This window comes from Narcine bancroftii, chromosome 6 (genome assembly GCF_036971445.1).
Source record: "Narcine bancroftii isolate sNarBan1 chromosome 6, sNarBan1.hap1, whole genome shotgun sequence".
Classification (NCBI taxonomy): domain Eukaryota; kingdom Metazoa; phylum Chordata; class Chondrichthyes; order Torpediniformes; family Narcinidae; genus Narcine; species Narcine bancroftii.
In genome coordinates, this window is record NC_091474.1 from 96,750,414 (window position 1) to 96,771,673 (window position 21,260).

The 21,260-nt window shown below is 46.9% G+C and overlaps 1 protein-coding gene across 1 annotated transcript in view; it reads left to right on the forward strand.

The window, feature by feature from the left end:
* Window positions 1–21,260, forward strand: part of LOC138736383 (tolloid-like protein 2) — a 106,709-nt gene that overhangs the window by 58,101 nt on the left and 27,348 nt on the right. Inside the window, exons 9-11 of the mRNA XM_069885841.1 lie at window positions 14,738–14,840; window positions 17,635–17,751; window positions 18,987–19,132. Of these exons, the coding sequence (XP_069741942.1) occupies window positions 14,738–14,840; window positions 17,635–17,751; window positions 18,987–19,132 (366 nt within the window). The remainder of the gene's footprint in view (window positions 1–14,737; window positions 14,841–17,634; window positions 17,752–18,986; window positions 19,133–21,260) is intronic.

A 21,260-nucleotide genomic window follows, 5' to 3' on the forward strand; every position in this document is an offset into this window, starting at 1 on the left:
ACTGCCTTCTGAGGCAGAACATTCCACACATCCACAACTCTCTGGGTGAAAAAGTTTTTCCTCAACTCTGTTCTGAATGGCTTACCCCTTAATCTTAAACTATGGCCTCTGGTTCTGGACTCCCCCTACATCAGGAACGTGTTTCCTACCTCTAATGTGCCTATTTCCTTAATAATCTTACATGCTTCATTCAGATCCCCTCTCATCCTTCTAAATTCCAATGTATCCCAGTCGCTCCAGTCTTTCAACATAGGACAATCCTGCCATCCCGGGAACCAACCTCATGAACTTACACCGTACTCCCTCAACAGCAAGAATGTCCTTCCTCAAACCAGGAGACCAAAACTGCATGCTATACTCCAGGAGTAGTCACACCAGGCCCAGTACAACTGCAGGAGGTCCTCTCTGCTCCTATACTCAACTCCCCCGTGATGAAGGCCAACATGCCATTAACTTTCTTCATTGCCTGCTGTACCTGCAAACTTACTTTCAGTGACTGATGGACAAGAGCACCAAGATCTCGTTGTACTTCCTCTTTTCCTAATTTGACACCATTCAGGTAGCAAATCTGCCTTCATGTTCTTGCCACAAGGTGGATAACCTCACTTTTATCCATGTTAAAATGAACAGTCCACTCACCAACCTGTCCAAGTCCCCTGCATTCTCATAACCATCTCCTCACATTTTACACGGCCACCCAGCTTTGTGTCATCTGCAAATTTGCTAATATTACTTTTAATCCCTTCATCTAAATCATTAGTGTATATTGTAAATAGCTGCTGTCCCAGCACCGAGCCTTGCAGTACCCCACTAGTCACTGCCTTCCATCCTGAAAGGGACCAGTTAATCCCTAACGTTTCCTATCTGCCAACCAATTTTCTATCCATGTCAGTACCCTAACCCCAATACAGGTGCACAATCCTTTGTCCTGACATCTAAAATCCGGAAAGCTCCAAAAACTGACATTTGTTTCCTGGTGCTGGTACAACGGAGGGAGAGAGAGAGACAGCAGTGAGACTGGATTGGGCGGGGTGGGGGGGGGGAGAGATAGCAGCACGACTCGGGTGGGCGGGGGGAGAGAGACGGCAGTGCGACTCGGGTAGACAGGGGGGAGAGAGACAGCAGTACGACTTGTGCGGGTGGGCGGGGGGAAGAGACGACACTGCGACTCGGGCGGGGGAGGGAGAGACAGCAGTGTGACTCGGGTGGGCGGGGGGAGAGAGATGGCAGTGCGACTCGGGTAGGCAGGGGGGAGAGAGAGACGGCAGCACGACTTGTGCGAGTGGGCAGGGGGAAGAGACAACAGTGCAACTTGGGTGGGTGGGAGGGAGAGATGGCAGTGTGACTCCGGCGGGCGAGGGGGAGAGAGATGGCAACACGACTGGAAAGGGGTGGTTACGGCAGCACAATTCGGGTGGGCTTAAATCTGGGGCAGCTGGCTTTTGTACTGAAATCCGGCAAAATCCAAAATTTGGAACACACTGATCCCCAAGGGTTCCGGATAAGGATTGTGTACCTGTGACATATGCTCAATTTTGCTCACTAATCTTTGTGGGAACTTATCAAAGGCTTTCTGATATTGGTTAAAGTTCATACTTTATTTCTGGTCATAGGAGAAAAACTTGAATCTCTCAAACGTGACATTTTTACTCCTCATTTGTTATCAGAGTGTCCATCGTGAAAGCTGGCTCATCGATTTGAAAACTGTTATAGATGTCCAAGGCATCTTCACCTGTCATATGCTTTCTGTTTTCCATCAATCTCTCCCATTCCACCAGCTTCTAAATAAATGTTGAATCGCTGTTTGAAGCATTTCCAATTATCAGCTTGATTGCCTGTAAACTCCATTGGTGTAGGATGACTCATGCTTGTTCTGTCAAGAAGAATGACTTTACGTGGTTTTATCAGTTAACTGACTTTATTCTCCTTGAGCTGCTTCAACTAACTTCCCTTCATATGTCACTTCCTCTTTCTGCCCAACCGTGCACATTGCATGCTGGGAAATGTTGTTCTTTATTTACACCCATAATGACGCAGAGATGAGTCAGTATCATGTAGGTAGGTAAATGAGAGTGTGAGTTGGCCCTTTGTCCCATCGATCCTGGTCTACCATTCAAATATCACCATGTCTGATCTTTTCCCACTCCTCTCGGTTTATATAGTCAGCAGGCAATGTGATAACAGGACAGGAGACACGAGATGGAGTAAAGATTGGGGGGGGGGCGTGCGCAGATTTCTAACAGAACCAGAGAGGTTTTTGTTATCAGAAACTGGAGGTTGATTATAATGCCATCCAGTTGGAGGGTACCCAGATGGAAGATGAGGGGTTGTGGTCTCAGTTGCACACACAAATTGGAAGAACTCGTGCACTGCCAGACTGAGATCTCCTACAAATTGAAGGAATACCACCTCATCTTCTCCCTGGACACCCTCCAACTGGATGGCATTATAATTAACCTCCAGTTTCTAATAACCACACTCCCCCCCCAAATCTTCTTCCCCATCACCCTTCCCCAGCTTTGTCTCTCTCTCTCTTCCCTTTTCCCTCTGTCTCCTTTCACAGAGCCAAAATCATTCTCCCCATCCTCTTATCAGATCCAATTAGACCCTTTTGTCTGTTGGTCTGGACTCCTCTCCCTCACAGCCATCACCACAGACGCCTGTCATTTTTGCTTATGCCTTCAGTCCCAAAACAGTGGTAATATCTCTTTACCTCCCACGGACGCTGCGAGACCAGCTGAGTTCCTCCAGCATTTCTAAGTTTTCACAACAATCACAGCTTCTCGGTTTATGTAACCCAGTGACCCAGCCTCCATGACCCCAGAGCAGAGAGATTCAGGCATTCACCACATATGTCTTTCACTGTTACCAGGGCTGGTACAGGCAGGGCATTGCTCATACTCACTGTCACACCCTTTTGGGGCAGGTGGGGTCGGGACAGACTGGGGATGATCCGGTGGGGGGGTCCTCAGCCCCAACTACAGATAGAAACCTATCTAGGGAGAGTGAACTTTGCGACCCTTGTGCCATTTCTGCAGCGCAGTGCGTGTCCCTCGAAGTCCTTTATGTGGGGGATGGGGGTATTGGTCAGGTGTGGTTGCATTGTTGAGCCGGCGGTAGTCCCCACACAGGCACCAACCCCCAGAGACCTTTGGGTCCATGTGCAGGGGAGATCTGTCTGAGATGAAACTGCGCCTCCGCCTGCGCGGGCCACGAGCGAGGTCGATGAGTCCAAATGTTGTGGGGGGGGGGGGGAGTTTCATGGACACAGCACTTTTCACCGACGAATCCATAGTTGGAGACCAGATAACATCTGGGCTCTGCGGGGTCACCAATGTAGCGGCTGCTACACCACACAGAAACACATCACAGGACACGGTGGAGATTTCAGTTGAGCTGTTTATTTGAATTTCGCACGCTCCCCTTTAAGGCCAATGGGAGTTCCACCCCACACGGCGGTGACGTCATCACATTGCCCGGGGCGCAAGTGGGCCCCAACAGCACCATCTTCCTTCAGCTGCCCCTCCAACGCGGTGATACAAGCAGGGCTGGTTCGCGACAAGAGATGCGCGCTACCACATCTGAATAAAATTTTTAAAACTCTAGCCTTTTCAACAGCAAATTATTAAGGCACCATCTGACATATGAATGGTCAATACAAGAGGTGAATGGTCTGATAAAAGCCTCGCTTTGTATTCGATTCCTTCGATCGTACTCTGCAATTGAGTTGAAGTCAAAAATAAATCTATCCTTGTAGAAGTTGTATTGCCTTGAAGAGAAGGAAAAATCCCTGTCCCCCAGATGAAGCCTCCTCCAGATGTCCATTAAATTCAGCTCTCCCATTAAGCCCAGTACAGCTTCAGCTGCTTTAGAGCCGGATCCAAACAACAGTTAAAGTCTCTGCCCACCAGAATGTTTTCATGAAAATCAGCCAATCTTAAAAAGTTGTCTCTAAGAAACTTGTTGTTATCAGGGTCCAGTGTTCTGAATTTATCTCACAGTGCACCAGGATGTACCTGCCTGCTGGATTAGTAGTCACGTCTTGCAGTCCATATGGGAGATTCTTCCCTACTAATATTGCCATTCCCCTTTTGAATTAAAAGAGGATGCAATGACCTGGCCAGCCAGCCCTCTCTTTAATTTCAGATGTTCAGATTGCGCCTCCTGTAGGAAGGCCAAGTCAGCACCTAACTTCTTGATGTGAACCCCCTCCTCCCCTTGTCGTCCTTCCCACAGCTCTGACACCCTCTCTCTCTCTTCCTTTTCCCATCAAAATCGATCAGAGCTAAAATCAATTCTCTCCTCTCCTCTTATTATATCCAATTAATATCATCTGGACTCCTCCCCCAGCAGTGTTCTTCAAGGATTGGAGTTGGGGCCCTAGTGTTTTTTTTCCAAACTTTATTTAAAAGATAACAAAACCATAACATAATAAAAAAAAGATTTTTCAAAGATATTAACACCCACCCCACCCTCCCACCCTTTCAGCCAACACCCTTAAGGGGAGCAAAAAAAAAATAGATTATATATATATATAATATATATATATATATATATATATATCTTCTTTCTTTGGCTTGGCTTCACGGACAAAGATTTATGGAGGGGGTAAAATGTCCACGCAGCTGCAGGCTCGTTTGTGGCTGACAAGTCTGATGCGGGACAGGCAGACACGGTTGCAGCGGTTGCAAGGGAAAATTGGTTGGTTGGGGTTGGGTGTTGGGTTTTTCCTCCTTTGTCTTTTGTCAGTGAGGTGGGCTCTGCGGTCTTCTTCAAAGGAGGTTGTTGCCCGCCGAACTGTGAGGCACCAAGATGCACGGTTTGAGGCGATATCAGCTCACTGGCGGTGGTCAATATGGCAGGCACCAAGAGATTTCTTTAGGCAGTCCTTGTACCTCTTCTTTGGTGCACCTCTGTCACGGTGGCCAGTGGAGAGCTCGCCATATAACATGATCTTGGGAAGGCGATGGTCCTCCATTCTGGAGACGTGACCTACCCAGCGCAGTTGGATCTTCAGCAGCATGGATTCAATGCTGTCTGCCTCTGCCATCTCGAGTACTTCGATGTTAGGGATGAAGTCGCTCCAATGAATGTTGAGGATGCGCGGAATGCCACACTGACCACCGGCTGATTCGCTGCAAGCTCAACCTTCACTTCAAGCCAAAGCCCAGGAACAGTAAAGCCCCCAGAAAGAGGTTCAATGATGGAAACCTGCAGTCAGACGAAGTGAGAGGAAACTTCCAGGCAAACCTCAAAGCAAAGCTAGAGGATGCAATCCGCCTCACGGACTCGTCCCCTGAAACCCTCTGGGATCAGCTGAAGACTACCATACTGCAATCCACTGAAGAGGTACTGGGCTTCTCCTCCAGGAAAAACAAGGACTGGTTCGACGAAAACAGCCAGGAAATCCAGGAGCTGCTGGCAAAGAAGCGAGCTGCCCACCAGGCTCACCTTACAAAGCCTTCCTGGCCAGAGAAGAAACAAGCTTTCCGTCGCGCATGCAGCCATCTTCAGCGCAAACTCCGGGAGATCCAAAATGAGTGGTGGACTAGCCTCGCCAAACGAACCCAGCTCAGCGCGGATATTGGCAACTTCAGGGGTTTTTACGAGGCTCTAAAGGCTGTGTACGGCCCCTCACCCAAACTCCAAGCCCGCTGCGCAGCTCAGACGGCAGAGTCCTCCTCAGCGACAAGATCTCCATCCTCAACCGATGGTCAGAACACTTCCAATCTCTTTTCAGTGCCAACCGCTCAGTCCAAGATTCCGCCCTGCTCCAGCTCCCTCAACAGCCCCTAAGGCTGGAGCTGGATGAGGTTCTCACCCAGGAAGAGACATATAAGGCAATTGAACAACTGAAAAGTGGCAAAGCAGCAGGTATGGATGGAATCCCCCCAGAGGTCTGGAAGGCTGGCGGCAAAATTCTGCATGTCAAACTGCATGAGTTTTTCAAGCTTTGTTGGGACCAAGGAAAACTGCCTCAGGACCTTCGTGATGCCATCATCATCACCCTGTACAAAAACAAAGGCGAGAAATCAGACTGCTCAAACTACAGGGGAATCACGCTGCTCTCCATTGCAGGCAAAATCTTCGCTAGGATTCTCCAAAATAGAATAATACCTAGTGTCGCCGAGAATTTCTTAAACGGTCACCAAAGCCTTCGACACCATGCGCAGGAAAGGGCTTTGGCAAATACTAGAGCACATCGGATGCCCCCCAAAGTTCCTCAACATGGTTATCCAACTGCACGAAAACCAACAAGGTCGGGTCAGTTACAGCCATGAGCTCTCTGAACCCTTCTCCATTAACAATGGCGTGAAGCAAGGCTGCGTTCTCGCACCAACCCTCTTTTCAATCTTCTTCAGCACGATGCTGAACCAAGCCATGAAAGACCTCAACAATGAAGACGCTGTTTACATCCGGTAATGCATGGATGGCAGTCTCTTCATTCTGAGGCGCCTGCAAGCTCACACCAAGACACAAGAGCAACTTGTCCGTGAACTACTCTTTGCAGATGATGGCGCTTTAGTTGCCCATTCAGAGCCAGCTCTTCAGCTCTTGACGTCCTGTTTTGCGGAAACTGCCAAAATGTTTGGCCTGGAAGTCAGCCTGAAGAAAACTGAGGTCCTCCATCAGCCAGCTCCCCACCATGACTACCAGCCCCCCCACATCTCCATCGGGCACACAAAACTCAAAACGGTCAACCAGTTTACCTATCTCGGCTGCACCATTTCATCAGATGCAAGGATCGACAATGAGATAGACAACAGACTCGCCAAGGCAAATAGCGCCTTTGGAAGACTACACAAAAGAGTCTGGAAAAACAACCAACTGAAAAACCTAACATATATATATAGAAAAGAAAATATTATAAAACTGTTAATAACATTTCAAAGTATATCTAAATGCATATATTTCAAATATGGAGACCACTTACTAACAAAAGAAGAATAATTATCATTCATGTAAATTATAAATATTTTTTCCATAACAATACATACTTTCAATTCATTATGTCAACGTGCTATATTAATTTCAGTATCATCTTTCCAAGTACTAGCAACACATTTACGCGCTACTGATAACACCAAACGTACAAAAGCAATTTGAATTTTATCCAATCCCATTCCCCTTAATGAATACAAATTTCCCATCAAGAAAATCATTGGATCTAATGGTAATATAAAATTATATAATTTCTCCAAAACTACTTTAATTCCTTGCCAAAATTATTGCACTTTAACACAATTCCAAACAGCATGTAGAAAAGTTCCAATACATGAGGCACATCTAAAACAAGAATCCAAATTACTAAACCCATTTGTTTTAACTTTTCCGGGGTCAATTATAATTGATGTAAAAAATTATAATTAACCATTCCATATCTTACATTAGTCAATTTAATTGCATTGTCCTGACACATATTCGCCCAGTCATCTTCGGGAAAAATAAATTCTAAATCACTCTCCCATTTAAGTTTAGATTTCTCCCAATCTGGTTTATCCATACTATCTTGTAACAAATTATACATAACTGAAACATAACCCTTTTTCATTATAGAGAAAATCAAAGATTCAAATCTCGACAGGTAAAATCGTCTCTCTACCATAATTATCTTTTATCAAAGCCCTAGGTTGATAATACACAAACAAAGAATTTACAGGTATATCAAATCTTTCTCTCAATTGATTATAAGAAAGAAATTGCCCCTCTACTAAACAATCTTGTATTGTCTTTATACCTTTCGAATCCCAAATCTTTAAAGGATTATTAAACATTGAAAAAGGAATAAGCTGATTGTTATACAATGGAGTTAAAATTGATAATTTATCTTTGGACCATAACACTCTATTTTTTTTAATCCAAATCTTTAACAAATGTTTCAATGTCGGCATATCATATTGCTGTAACAAATTCAAATTCCAATGAAATATAAATTCATGTATCTCAACCCTAGAAATACACGTCATCTCCACTTTAGCCCAGCTAGGAGGTTGATCTAAATCCATCAATCTACTAACAAACCAACTGGGCTGCTTGAAAATGTGGTAATTGTAATCTGCCCAATGCATACTTCCATCTAAGTCTATGCAACGCCACTTGAGCTAATTTACCTTTCCATAAAAACTCTCTCACTGCTTTATTCAAATCTTGAAAAAAGCCCTTAGAAAGTAAACAAGGTATTGACTGAAATAAATATTGAATTTGAGGGAAAATATTCATTTTAGTACAATTAACCCGACCAATCAAAGTTAATGGAAGTTCTTTCCACTTAATCAAATCTGCTTTAATCCATCTTAATATAGGTCCCTAATTGATATAATGATTGATAATTAGTATCCATAAACACACCTAAATATTTAATTTTACTTGTCCACCTTAATTCTGTAATAGTTTTAAATTCAGAATAATCTCCCACTCCAACTGGTAAAATTTCACTTTTATTCCATTTAACTTTATATCCCGATAGTTCTCCAAATTTCAACAAACACTCTTGCAATTTTTTCAACGACCATTCCAGTTCCATCAAGTGTACCAACACATCGTCCGCAAATGAATTAATTTTATATTCTTCATTCTTAACTCTCATCCCTGTAATTTCTTCATTTTGTCTAATAGCCTGAGCTAACGGTTCAATAACCAATGCAAATGAGGCTGGTGACAATGGGAAACCCTGTCGAGTTGAATGAGTCAATTTAAATGGTGAAGAAATCTGTCAATTTGTCACCACCCTAGCAATCGGATTTGTATATAAACCCTTAACCCAACCAATAAAAAAAGGGCCAAATTTAAATTTCTCTAACACTGAATTTAAAAATCCCACTCAACCCTATCAAAAGCTTTTTCTGCATCTAATGCAACCATGATTAGGTAGCTTTTGATATGCGTTAACCAATGTAATTAATTGAAATATATTGTCTGATGCATTTCTATTCTTAATAAAACCTGTTTGATCAATATGTACCAATTTGGGTAAATACTTAGCAAATCTATTAGCTAATACTTTTGCTATAATTTTATAATCTACATTTAATGAAGAAATAGGTCTATATGAAGACACTTTTAATGGATCTCTATCTTTTTTTGGAAAGACAATTATTAAAGCACTTGAACATGATTCTGGTAACTTCTGATCTTCAGTAAATTTATTCAACACTTCTCCAAATACATTAGAAAAATCATCATAAAAAATTTTATAAAATTTCACAGGGAATCCATCATCCCCTGGGGACTTTCCATTAGGCATTTCCTGAATAGCTTCCTTAATTTCAAAATCTGTAAATGAAGATTCCAATTCCTGAACATCATTTCCATATAATACCGGTAACTTTAATTTAGATAAATAAGAATCAATAGCATCATTATCCTGTTTCCCCTCAGAAGTATATAATTTTTGATAAAATGAATAAAACTGGTCATTCATTTCCTGAGGTTTGTGAGTAACTTTTGAATTCTTCTTAACAGCATTAATCCGAGATGTCTGTTTGGCTTTCAATTACCAAGCAAGAACCTTATGAGCTCTTTCCCCAACTCATAATAACGTTGTTTAGATTGATTAATTAAGCATTCAAACTGATAAGTTTGTAAAGTATTATAACGTAATTTCAACCTCGCTAATGCAACTTTTTTAATCTTCTGTTACATCTTTCTGAAAATCTTTCTCTAACTCAGCAATCTTATTTTCTAACTCTAAACTTTCTGCCATATATTGTTTCTTAACTTTCGTAGAATAACTAATAATTTGCCCCCTCAAATAAGATTTTAAAGCATCCCATCTGACTATCCTCAGAATTAACATTCTCGGTCAAAAATAAAGAAATCTTCTCTTTAACAAAAGTGACAAACTGTTTTTTTCAATAACATTGCATTAAACCTCCATCTAAATGATGGATGTACTGCCTCCGAACTTTCACAAGAAAAAAGTAATAATGAATGATCTGATATAACTCTTTTATATTCAGCTCTTAATACTCTACCTGATACCAAAAATAAATCAGTTCTAGAAAATGAATCATGTCATGAAGAATAAAAAGAAAAATCTTTCTCTGTAAGATTAACTTTTCTCCAAATATCCACCAAATTTGAATCTTTCATTAACACATTAATTTGTGTTGCCATCTTTGATTTCCTTATACATTGGATTTCTATCCAATAAAGGATCCAAAACACAGTTAAAATCACCACCAACTAAAACATTTTCATTAACTTGAGTTAACAATAAAAAAGCTTCTGAAATAAACTGCTCATCATCTATATTAGGGGCATAAAGATTCAACAAACTCCAAGATTCAGCAAAAATTTTACAGTTCACTCTTAATACTCTGCCAGCATACCCCTCTAAAGATTCCAATTCAAATGGTAAATTTTTATAAATCAAAATCGATACTCCTCTTGCCTTAGAATTAAAAAAAGAAAAAACATGACCAACCCAATCTCTTCTTAATTTTAAATGTTCTTTTTCAGTCAAATGTGTTTCTTGTAAAACAGCAATATAAATTTTCATTTTTTTTATATAAGCCAATATTCTCTTTCTCTTAATTTGATTATTTAACCCCTGAACATTAAAAGTCACAAAATTTAATTTAGACATTTTTTAACTAGTAATATATTTACACACTATAAAATAATGCTCCACTCTACAATTCTTCCAAGAAAAAAAACCCTCAAAAAACCCCCCCAGAAAAACACAAAAAAAAAACCACCCAAAGGTAGTAATACCCTAAAAATCTGGGTGTGGTAAACCCACTAGCAGCAGATGACTATAAAAGTTTTCAGTGTTATCCACCCCCACCCCAGCCAGATACATATTTATTATTTAATCAAACACAATAGAATATAGTCCATATATTCAGCCCAATGATTTCAAGCCCAATGCTGCTCCAGATCTTCAACATCAAGAAGACTTTGTGTCAATTTCCATTCTTTCCATACTTTCCATTCCCATGCCCATTTCCATTTACCCTCCTCTTAGGAGACAATGGAGGAGAACATCCATTTCTTCTCAATTCCAGCAAAGAATTAGCAAAAACCAAAGCATCATGATCATTCTCAAAAAATTGAGATTGAAAATTTCCATAGAAAATTGCAGGATAACAAAAACCAAACTTGTAGCCTTTTCGCCACAAAACATCTTTGGCCCTATTAAATTCTCGTCGTCTTTTAATAAGCTCTTGCCTCAAATCGGCATAAAAGAACACTGTTACTTTGAACCATTAATGGAGATCGATGCTGCTGTGCATTCTGTACTGCCATACATAAAATCATTTCTATCTTGATATTTTAAACAACGAACCAAGACTGCTCTCAGTGTTTGTCCTGGAATGGTTTTCTTCTCAGAGCTCTATGAGCCCTATCCAGTTCCAAACCTTCAGGAAAAAACTCTTTACCCAGCACCTCTGGGATCCAGTGCTTAAAAATTTTTATAGGGTCAGCTCCTTCAATGTCCTCTGGGAGACCAGCTATTTTCACATTATTCCTTCGACTTTGATTTTCCAATGAATCAATCTTCTTCATTAAATCTCATTTTTGAATCCCCCAATCTACAAAAGAACCTTCCACTTTTTCCATTTTTTCTCTGTTACGTTCCACCTGATTTTGATACTCAGAAAAGGCTGTTTCAATTTTCTTAGTTTTCTTGCACAGTATCAACTGATTTTATACATCTATTAATATCACTTTTAACTACAGTTTCACAGTTGACATTTCATCACACAAGGTATTCATTTTATTTTCATCTCCATAAATTCTTGATTCACTTGAGTTGATATTTGTTTTGACATATTATGCTTTTGACAAGCAATCCCTTCCAAACCAGTAAACCAGATTCCACTTCCACTTTTTGAGATCCACCTCCTTTAACTGCAAGCTCCTCCTCCTGGACGAATTCCAATAAGGTAAGTTCCTCTTCTTCCTCAGTCATCATAGGTCCTTTGGCTGAACGGCTGCGGGTCTGGACACCCGACACCGGCACCCCGATCTCTTTGGGACGCCGGCGTTCGGGCTTCCCCATAGTCCACATTTTATCCAGGACTTCTTGGACCCACGACACCCCATGCAGGCCAGGCAAAGCTGTCGGACGTGCAGGAGCATCCTCCGATGCTACACTGCGCGCCACTGGGCCGCCCAGTGAGGTCGTGGGTTCGCGGGTCCCCTTATCGGCCGTGCCACCCGCGCGCACGACTTCACGTGAACGTGAGTCGGCAACGGCCGAGTTCACCAATGTGGCGGCGCCACTTGCGGAGGCAGGATCGGCGCCAGAGTCAGACTCGAACAGGCTGGAGTCCTCTGAGGCTTGGAGACTCCCAACGACGACTACGTGGATTCAGCTATGCAGGTAGGCCTCAGTTCTTCCGCACTTTTATATGGTAGTTTTTTTCTGAAGCTGAGGTTTAAATTTTTTCACATTTGATGCCATCATAAATCACTGTTATTTGAACTGTAAATATTTTTAACCACTTTTATGCTTTTAAAAAACCGGGTATTTAATGATCCAGCTGGGGAAAGGTGGAATACACGTCTTCCTTTTACACCATCTTCCCACGCCCCCACCCCACCCCCCCCCCCCCCCCCCCGGGCCCCTGGTGTTTGTCATATACATCCGTGACTTGGATGAAAATGTCAGTGGGTTGGCCAGTTAGCTGAAGACTGGCTGTGGGAGGAGACCAGTTGATGTTAATTGGATATGAATAGAGGAGAGGTGAGAATTGATTTTGGCTCTGATCGATTTTAAAAGGAGAGATGAGAAAGGGAAGAGAGAGAGAGAGTGTTAGAACTGTGGAAAGGACGACAAGGGGAAGGGGGGGTGGTTTTAACGGAAACCAGAGAAGTCGATATTAATGCCAACCAGTTAGAGGATGCCCAGTCGGAAGATGAGATGTTCCTCCAATTTGCAGGTGGTCTCAGTTTGGCAGTGCATGAGACCATGGACAGACATGCCAACAAGGGAATGGGATGGGGATTTGAAATTGGTGATCACGCTACAATGGCGGACAGAGACGAGATGCTCAACAAAGTGATCTCCCAGTCTGCATCCAATCTCTCCGACGTAGTGGAAACCACAACAGGAGCACTGGATGCAGTAGTGACCCTTGTAGATTCACAAGTGAAATGTTCCTTCACGTGGAAGGACTGTTTGGGGCCTCGAATGGTGGTGAGGGAGGAGGTGTGGGCGCAAGTGGAGCATCTCCTGCGGTCACAGGGGTGGGTCCCAGGGAGACAATTAGTAGGGAGGGAGGAGAGGACAAGGGAGTCACAGAGGGAGTGATCCCTGCAGAACACGGAGAGAGGAATATGTGTCTCATGGTGAGATAAAGTAGTAGGTGGCAGAAATGCAGAGGAAGATGTTGCGTGTGGGGGCAGAGGGGGCCAGGGTAGATGTGCAGGTAATATGCGGGTGAGGGCTGAGTTGATGGTGGTGGAGGGGAAGCCACATGGTTTAAAGAAGGAGGACATCTCTGAAGATCTGGCATGGAAGTCCTCATCCTGGGTGCAGATGCGATGGAGACGGAAGAATTGAGAGAAGGGAATGGATGTGCATGAAACAGTGTAGCCAAAGTAGCTGTAGGAGTTGGAAGAGTTGTGGTGGGAAAGAAGGCACATATTATATTTGACTTCATTAGTCAGGAGATTGCGTATGAGTAAGAATGGCAGTGATATAAAACCTTGGTTCGGCCACACAGCAGTTCTGATGTTCCAGGATTCTGCCTGCATTGGGGGGATGAGTCATGGAAGGAGGTTGGGCAAACTTGGGCTATTTTCTCTGAAGTGTAGGAGAGGGAGGGGAGACTGATGGATCGGACGGTCATTCGGAATCTATTCTCCAGGGCAAAAAAGGTCAAACATTTGAGGGTGTGTATTATAGACAAGAGGGGGAACATTTAAAGATGTGCGGGGAAAGTTTATAGAGAGAGGTGGGCTGCCAAGGGTAGTGGTAGAAACAGCTGCAGCAGGTCGGAGAGGGCTTCTCGATAGACACCAGAGTCTGGAGATGGAGGGATTGGATCATGTGCAGGCAGATGTAATTTAGTTTAATTTGGCATTCTGTTCAGCATAGACACGTTGACCTAAAGGGGCTATTCCTGTACTGTACAGTGTTTAGGCCAGTGTTTGGATGGTTTGAACATGAAAGGGACAGAAGGATGAGGTATTGGGGTGGGCATTCTGAAAGGCCTGGATAGAGTAGATGTGACAGGGATGTTTCCCAAGGTAGGGAATTTGGGACAAGAGGGCACAACTTCAGGATAAAGGGGTGTCGTGAATGCGTTGTCAGATAGCGTAAAGTCAAGCTGAGGGGCAGGTAACTTGGCTTCCTCCAGGGGCGTAGTTTGAAAAGTCCTGGTGTGCACCAATTGCTGCCCTTCAAGGTCCACCAGCAGGAAATCTGCTCCAAGGAGTGGTTGTGACACCGCCGCAATCGTGAATGTCCATATGAACCTGTTGCTGCCAAGTGGAGGGGGACAGTGTGGGTGCCGGAAAAGTTTCTTTAGTCAGAGGGTCGCGAATCAGGTGGAACGTTGCCACAGGACGGCTGTGGAAGGGCCGTTGGATGAATTTAAGGAAGAGATTGACAGATATTTGTTTAGTTGAGGCATCAAGGCTTAGGCGGAGAAAGCCGGGGAGTGGGGCTGAGTGGGAGGATGGATCAGCTCATGATAGAATGGCGGAACAAACTGGATGGGCCGATGGGCCTCCTTCTGCTCCTATATCTGTCATCTGTAAGCAAGGGCCCTGTGTTTTGCAGATCATTCTAAACTTCACGGCCATGGACTTGTTCAAGAGCCGTCTCTGCTGGTATGATTACATTGAGGTACGAAATGGGTACTGGAGGAAGTCACCACTGCTGGGTACGATCTTTCGCCCTGGCTGTAACCAGGGCAACCTTTTCCTTGTCTGCTATCTGTCTGCATGTTCCCTGCAGTGTCTGAGCTGGCAGTGCGCCGTGCTTCGGTGCTGGGCATTCAGTGTTCAGATACTTCACCAATGGAGACGTGCACTCACTGACGATAACCCCAGTCCCCGGTCAGTAGAGACCCTGCCACCACCAGGCATACTCTAGACTGAGGTGCAGTTGGCAGAATGGATGATCCAATGCCAACAACTCAGGTTCGATCCTGACCTCCCCACACTCTCTCCCAATCACACCATCTCTCCGACCACAGCCCCTCCCCTAATTACACAACCTCCCAGGCCCCCCCCCTCTCCAATCCCACCCCCCTCCTCAATCCCGCCCCTTCCCCAATCCCACCCCTCCCTAATCCCTCCCTCTCAAATCCACCCCCCTCTCCAATCCCACATCTACCCCAAGCACACCCTTTCCCATAGCGCCAACCGCCCAACCCACCGACTCCAAAATATGTCCGTCCCTTCCCCCTGCCCGCCCACACCCAACACTGCCTCCTCTCCAGGCCTGACCGTCTACCCACCCCACCCCCTCTTCCAAACTAGACCACTCCCCCACCTCACCACTCCCCTCCAACTCCACCACTCTGCCAAACCACTCCTCCCCACCCTCCCCCTCCAACCCATCCCTTCCCCTCCCCTAACCCTGCCCAACCTCAACCATCCACCAACCCGCCCCTCCCCCAGACCATGGGTTGGGCAGTATCCCCCTCGGTAGGTTGTGTTCAGGCCCTAGGCCTTCCCTGCACTAGTTCACAACTGAGCGTGCATTTATTGACTCATGAAGCACATACACACATCGCGTTCCTTCCCCCAGTAACAGCACGCCCATAGACCCCACAGTCCAGCGCTCCTGTCAAGGCTGGAAAGAGAAGGAGGGAGGTTTCCCTTCAGAAACACTGAGTGTCCATGGATCCTGTCACCTCCCCCCATGTCACCTCCTCCTGCACCCGCATAACCTCCATGGCCACACAGCCTCTTGTCCAGTCCAACAATGACCCCAAGCTCTAGGCGTCTCCCTCCTCGGCCATTGGTCCCTGACACTCCCCCCTGATACGATCAGGGAGCCGTCTGTGCCCAAAGCCCTTTGGGAGCCCTGCTCACCATCAGCACCCATTCCCAGAACCACTCACTGGTCCCTGCAGTGGGATCCTACCCTGGACCTCTTCTCAGCAGGGACACGGTCTCTCCCTGCGCCGGTCCACTGATCTCCGGAGTCTTCCCTCTTCATTGTCTGGGTTGCCACCATTAAATTAGACGCACAGCACGGTAACGGGCCATTGCGGCTCACGAGCCTCCGCTGCCCAAATACACCCATGTGATGATTAGCGCAACGGGTTTGAATCCCACGCTGTTAGGAGTTTGTACCTTCTCTCCATGCCTGCATGGGTTTCCTCCCTCCCTTCAAAACGTATGTGGGCTGTAGGTTAATTGGGGAATTTGGACGGCACGAACTCGGCCGGAATGGTCTGTTACCGTGCTGTATGTCTAAATTTAAAACTTACTGCTCCTGTTTATCTTCGGAACGTGGGATGGAGGAAAAGTCCCCATGATATCATTGGGAGATCTCCTTTCAGACAGCACAGGATTCGAACCCATGTCGCTGACTCTGCAATAGCCTTGTGCTAACCACTACACTTACCGTGCCACCCAGTCTTGGATCTTCGATGGGTAAAACCCACTGTCTGCCCTGTTTACACCCACCAACCCCCACCTACATCTCCCCCCTCTTCCCACTCCTCCTCAACCTTCCTGACCCCAGCCCCAAACCCCTTCTTCCATTGCCCCCACATTTCTGATCGCGTCAATGACTCCCTTGGCTGGGATCGCCCTCCCTTCCCTGACCTTCCACAATCACAGCAGCCGACACTCCCGTGTCTCCCTGGGGGAGACGGTTATTCCTGTTGTGATGGCGGACTTCAACACCGCCCCTGCCCTGCCACATCCAAGGTGTGCTCCTCCTGTTCTGGCTCCAGCACCGGCCCCCGCTCCCTTGTGAGGGAGATGGTGTGTTTGTGTCCACAGGACACTGGGATGTGGGGTAGACGAGCAAGGCTTCAGGCAGAGGGACAAGGGTGTCCTCCAGTAGTCTGGCTGGTGTTGAATGGAGGCTGGACTACGGGCCTCCTGTGGGTTGGCCATGGTTGGGGTTGTCAAGGTCTGGCCCCTGGGGAAGTGGCAGAGCAGAGCGATGGGTCTGGATTTGTTCCCCCCACCCACCGCCGACTGTGTCGAACTAGCTACTGGCTGCTCCCAGGCAGGACTCCCTGTGAGGTGGGTCAGGAGATGCTGAGCATTGCTGCTGGTGTCCCAGCATCCGGCCACACAGGGTGTCCCCAAACGTAGGAACCAGTGGAAGGGGAGCCAATTACATTCGCTGTGGTTCTGCCTCAACAAGTGCATCGTCCTTCCAATGTGTCCCCCGCCGTGTGATCCTCACTCTGCCCCATATCCCTCCCTCCACCCCAAAACCCTCCCCCCACCCCACGTCCTTCCCTCTGCCCTGCAACCATCCCTTCCCCGCCACCTTCCCTCCACCCCAACTTCCACTCCACACCGTGACACTCCCTCCACCCCACAACCCTCCCTTCCTCCTATGACCCTCCCTTCGCCCTTTGATCCCCCACTCCACCCCACGAGACACTCTTCCCCCCCCCCCACCACCCCCACCATCTGTAGGGGCTGTTCCCAGGGACAATGTGCCCTTGGAATTACTTTATATCTTGTGTGTTCTCCCAGGCCGATTCTGTGGCAGGAAGAATCCAGAACCCATTGTTTCCAGCGACAGCCAGCTATGGGTGGAATACCGCAGCAGTAACAACTGGGTGGGCCAGGGATTTGCAGCTGTATACGAAGGTAGGCTCCACCGCAAACGTGGATCTTGGACGGGCAAAGGGGAGCCTCCAGCGAGGCTGGGAGTCAATGTGCTGGGCCTCGGGAACTGGGATGATGGGACCCGGAGTGCAGGAGGTGGGGGCAGGAACTCCTCACAGGTCCTGAGGGTGGGGTAGGGGCATTTCCCAGACCCACAGAGTGGGGGAACCTCCCAACCCAGGAAGGAGAGGGAACAGCTTCCTGCAGCGACTGATTCCTTGGCCTTGCTCTCCATTCCCCCTTCCTCTCCAGCCTCTCACTGCTGCACCCTGAAGCAGGGGGTCTCTGGCACAGGGGTCTCTGGGGCAGGACCTTTCAACTCTCCCAGTTTTGAGCATTCTGTTGTGTACACAATACTGGAGGTTTATACCGTGAGTCATGTTGATGGGGGCCACCATCCCGGTGTCTCCAACAACAAGAAAGGGAAGCAAAAATGTGTGCTTCAAAGATACTGAGGGTCCGTGGATTTGCCTTCAGTGACTGCATGGCCTCCTGTCCATTTTAGCTTTGGCCTAACCTCCCGGTTCTGGAACCCTGATATGAACAGGTGGTTGTCAGTGCCTGAGGACCCTTGGGAGCCCTGTTCACCATCGACACCCTCATAGGTCATGGTAACCAGTTCCCACAAACCAGTCTCCAGCAACCACCGGCCTGGTGTGAGCCCTTCAGCCCCCGAGCTGCTTGGTCTCCTCCCTGTGGGGTCTGCTCCCCGGTTTCTCCTTCTCAAATAGGGGTGTTCTCCACTGGTGCCCCGTGCCAGCCACTGACTTCCTGATCCCCCACCCCTCATGATCTGTCCTGCCAAGTGTAGATGCTGCCATCTTGGGTTCCCTGAGGCTTAAAGCCTGTGCTGGCCCTGAGGTTAGAGGAAAAGCCACTCTACAGAGGACCTGGCACCCAGTCTTCTCCCACACTGGGCAAACCAGACATCTCTGCCCCATGCTTCCAGTGTCTCTTCCCGTTGAGCAACAGCAGAGAGGTGTTCACCACCGCGGTCCCTAGGACACTGTCACTCCATCATCCACTCGTCCTCCATGATGCCAACCTTCAAGCCTCTCTCTCTCCAGGGCATTTTTGTTCCTCATGCCGAATCCCAGACCTCAAATTGTGTCAGATCATCTCACCAGTGGATCCAAAGCGCTGGCTCTAAGCAGGCTGTGCCTTCCAAGTGTGGAAGTTGTGTGTCTGGAGGATCAGGGCTCTCTTTCTGGTTGCAGCCATCTGTGGAGGAGTGCTGGAGAAGGACTCGGGCCAGATCCAGTCTCCCAACTACCCTGATGAATACCAGCCATCAAAGGAATGCACGTGGACTGTCACCGTGGCCCAGCGTTTCCAAGTGGGCCTGGTCTTCCAGCACTTTGAGGTAAGGCCGCTAACTGTGCAGCTGACTCTGCCACCCCCCCACCAGCACTAAAACCACCCGTGGCACTGTCCATCTCCCTACCTGCCCCAGACCCGGGTGTTGAGGTGAAGACAGACAGCAATTTAGACAAATTGAGAGCCTGGAAAATAGCCGTGACATTTCAGCAAAGGAAATCTCTTTGGCAAAGCCCAAATATTGGTGCGAAAACGTCCCTTGTGGTCAGTGCGGCATCTGGTGTGTAGAGGAGGGTTCTGTGTAGAGCTGGTGTGTAGAGGAGGGTTCTATGTAGAGCTGGTGTGTAGAGGAGGGTTCTATATAGAGCTGGTGTGTAGAGGAGGGTTCTGTGTAGAGCTGGTGTGTCGAGGAGGGTTCTGTGTAGAGCTGGTGTGTCGAGGAGGGTTCTGTGTAGAGCTGGTGTGTCGAGGAGGGTTCTGTGTAGAGCTGGTGTGTCGAGGAGGGTTCTGTGTAGAGCTGGTGTGTCGAGGAGGGTTCTGTGTAGAGCTGGTGTGTCGAGGAGGGTTCTGTGTAGAGCTGGTGTGTCGAGGAGGGTTCTGTGTAGAGCTGGTGTGTCGAGGAGGGTTCTGTGTAGAGCTGGTGTGTCGAGGAGGGTTCTGTGTAGAGCTGGTGTGTCGAGGAGGGTTCTGTGTAGAGCTGGTGTGTCGAGGAGGGTTCTATGGGAGAGAGTCAACTGTGCTGTAAGAGACATTCTGTGTGCTTCGAATCCCATTCTGCCTCAACTAACTGAATGAAATCAAGCTGAACAAATCCATTGGAGCCCTCTAGAAAACCTGGTAAGCTGGGATTTTGCAGGAGGTTCATAATAAAGTCCCACATTAATTCCGTCCATAGAAGTGTCTCTCCCTGTTGAGCAACAGCAGAGAGATGTTCACCCCCGCGGTCCCACCACTGTTACTCCATCCTCCACTCGTCCTCCCTGATGCCAACCTTCAAGCCTCTCTCACTCTAGGGCAATTTTTGTCCCTCGTGCCGAATCCCAGGGCCCAAGTATCTGTGCTGAACACAATGCCAAGTTAAACACAATCTCTTTTGCCTCCGCATTATCCATTTGCCTCCATTCTCTATGTGTGTCTAAACTATCATAAAGTTTTCCATCAGTATGCCTGGCACCCACCTTACCCTGCACATCTCCCTTAAACTTTCTTCCACTCACCTGAAATCTACTTGGTTTGTACCCTGGGGAAAAGTCCCTGTCTGCCCACCCCATCTGCCCCTCATGATTATATAAACCGTCTCCTCTCAGCCTCCAATGCTCCAGAGAAAGCCACCCAAGTTTGATGCAGATCTTATTCCATCAGGAGATCTCCTCTCCACAGCCTCTGGCCCAAGCCTGCACATCCCACACCCACCAACCATGGAACCATAGAACACTACAGTACAGAAACAGGCCCACCTCGTCTGTGCTGTACTGTGATTCTGCCTCATCCCATTGACCTGGATTCTCATCACCCTCGCCCTTCAGATCCCATCCTCCCCCACCCACATTTCACCTCCTGGACCTTTCCTCCCTTTCTGGTCCAATCTGTCTGTCCGCACAAAAAATTTCTATTATCATCTTCCCATCAGGGACCAGCCCCAGTAGCTTTTGTCTCAGTCTATCACCTGATCCTACCATCTCCAACCACACCCTATATGCCCCTGTTTATTCTCTTGCCTCTATCTTGGTTTGACTGGCACCTGTCAGTCACCTCCCCTTAGCTGTAGAGATTGAGGGGACATTGTGGGGAGCAGACCCCACAGGTAATGACCTTCCAGGAATTGATGGATTTTAGCAGGATCCTGAGAATGTCACTCCGTTGTTTACGAAAGAAGCAGGCAGCAGAAAGGAAATTGTAGATCTGTTGCCTAACGTCGGTGGTTGGGAAGCTGTTGGAGTCAGTTGTCAAGGTTGAGAATACTGGAGGTGCATGAAAAGATAGGCCCAAATCATTGTGGTTCCTAAAGGAAAATCATGCCTGACAAACCTATTGCAATTTTTCGAAGAGCTCACGTCGGATCAACATGGGAGATGCAGTGGACGTTGTGTATTTGGACTTTCAAAAGCCCTTTCACAAGGTGGTAAACAGGATGAGAGCCCATGGAATTCCAGGAATGGTACCAGCAGAGCAAA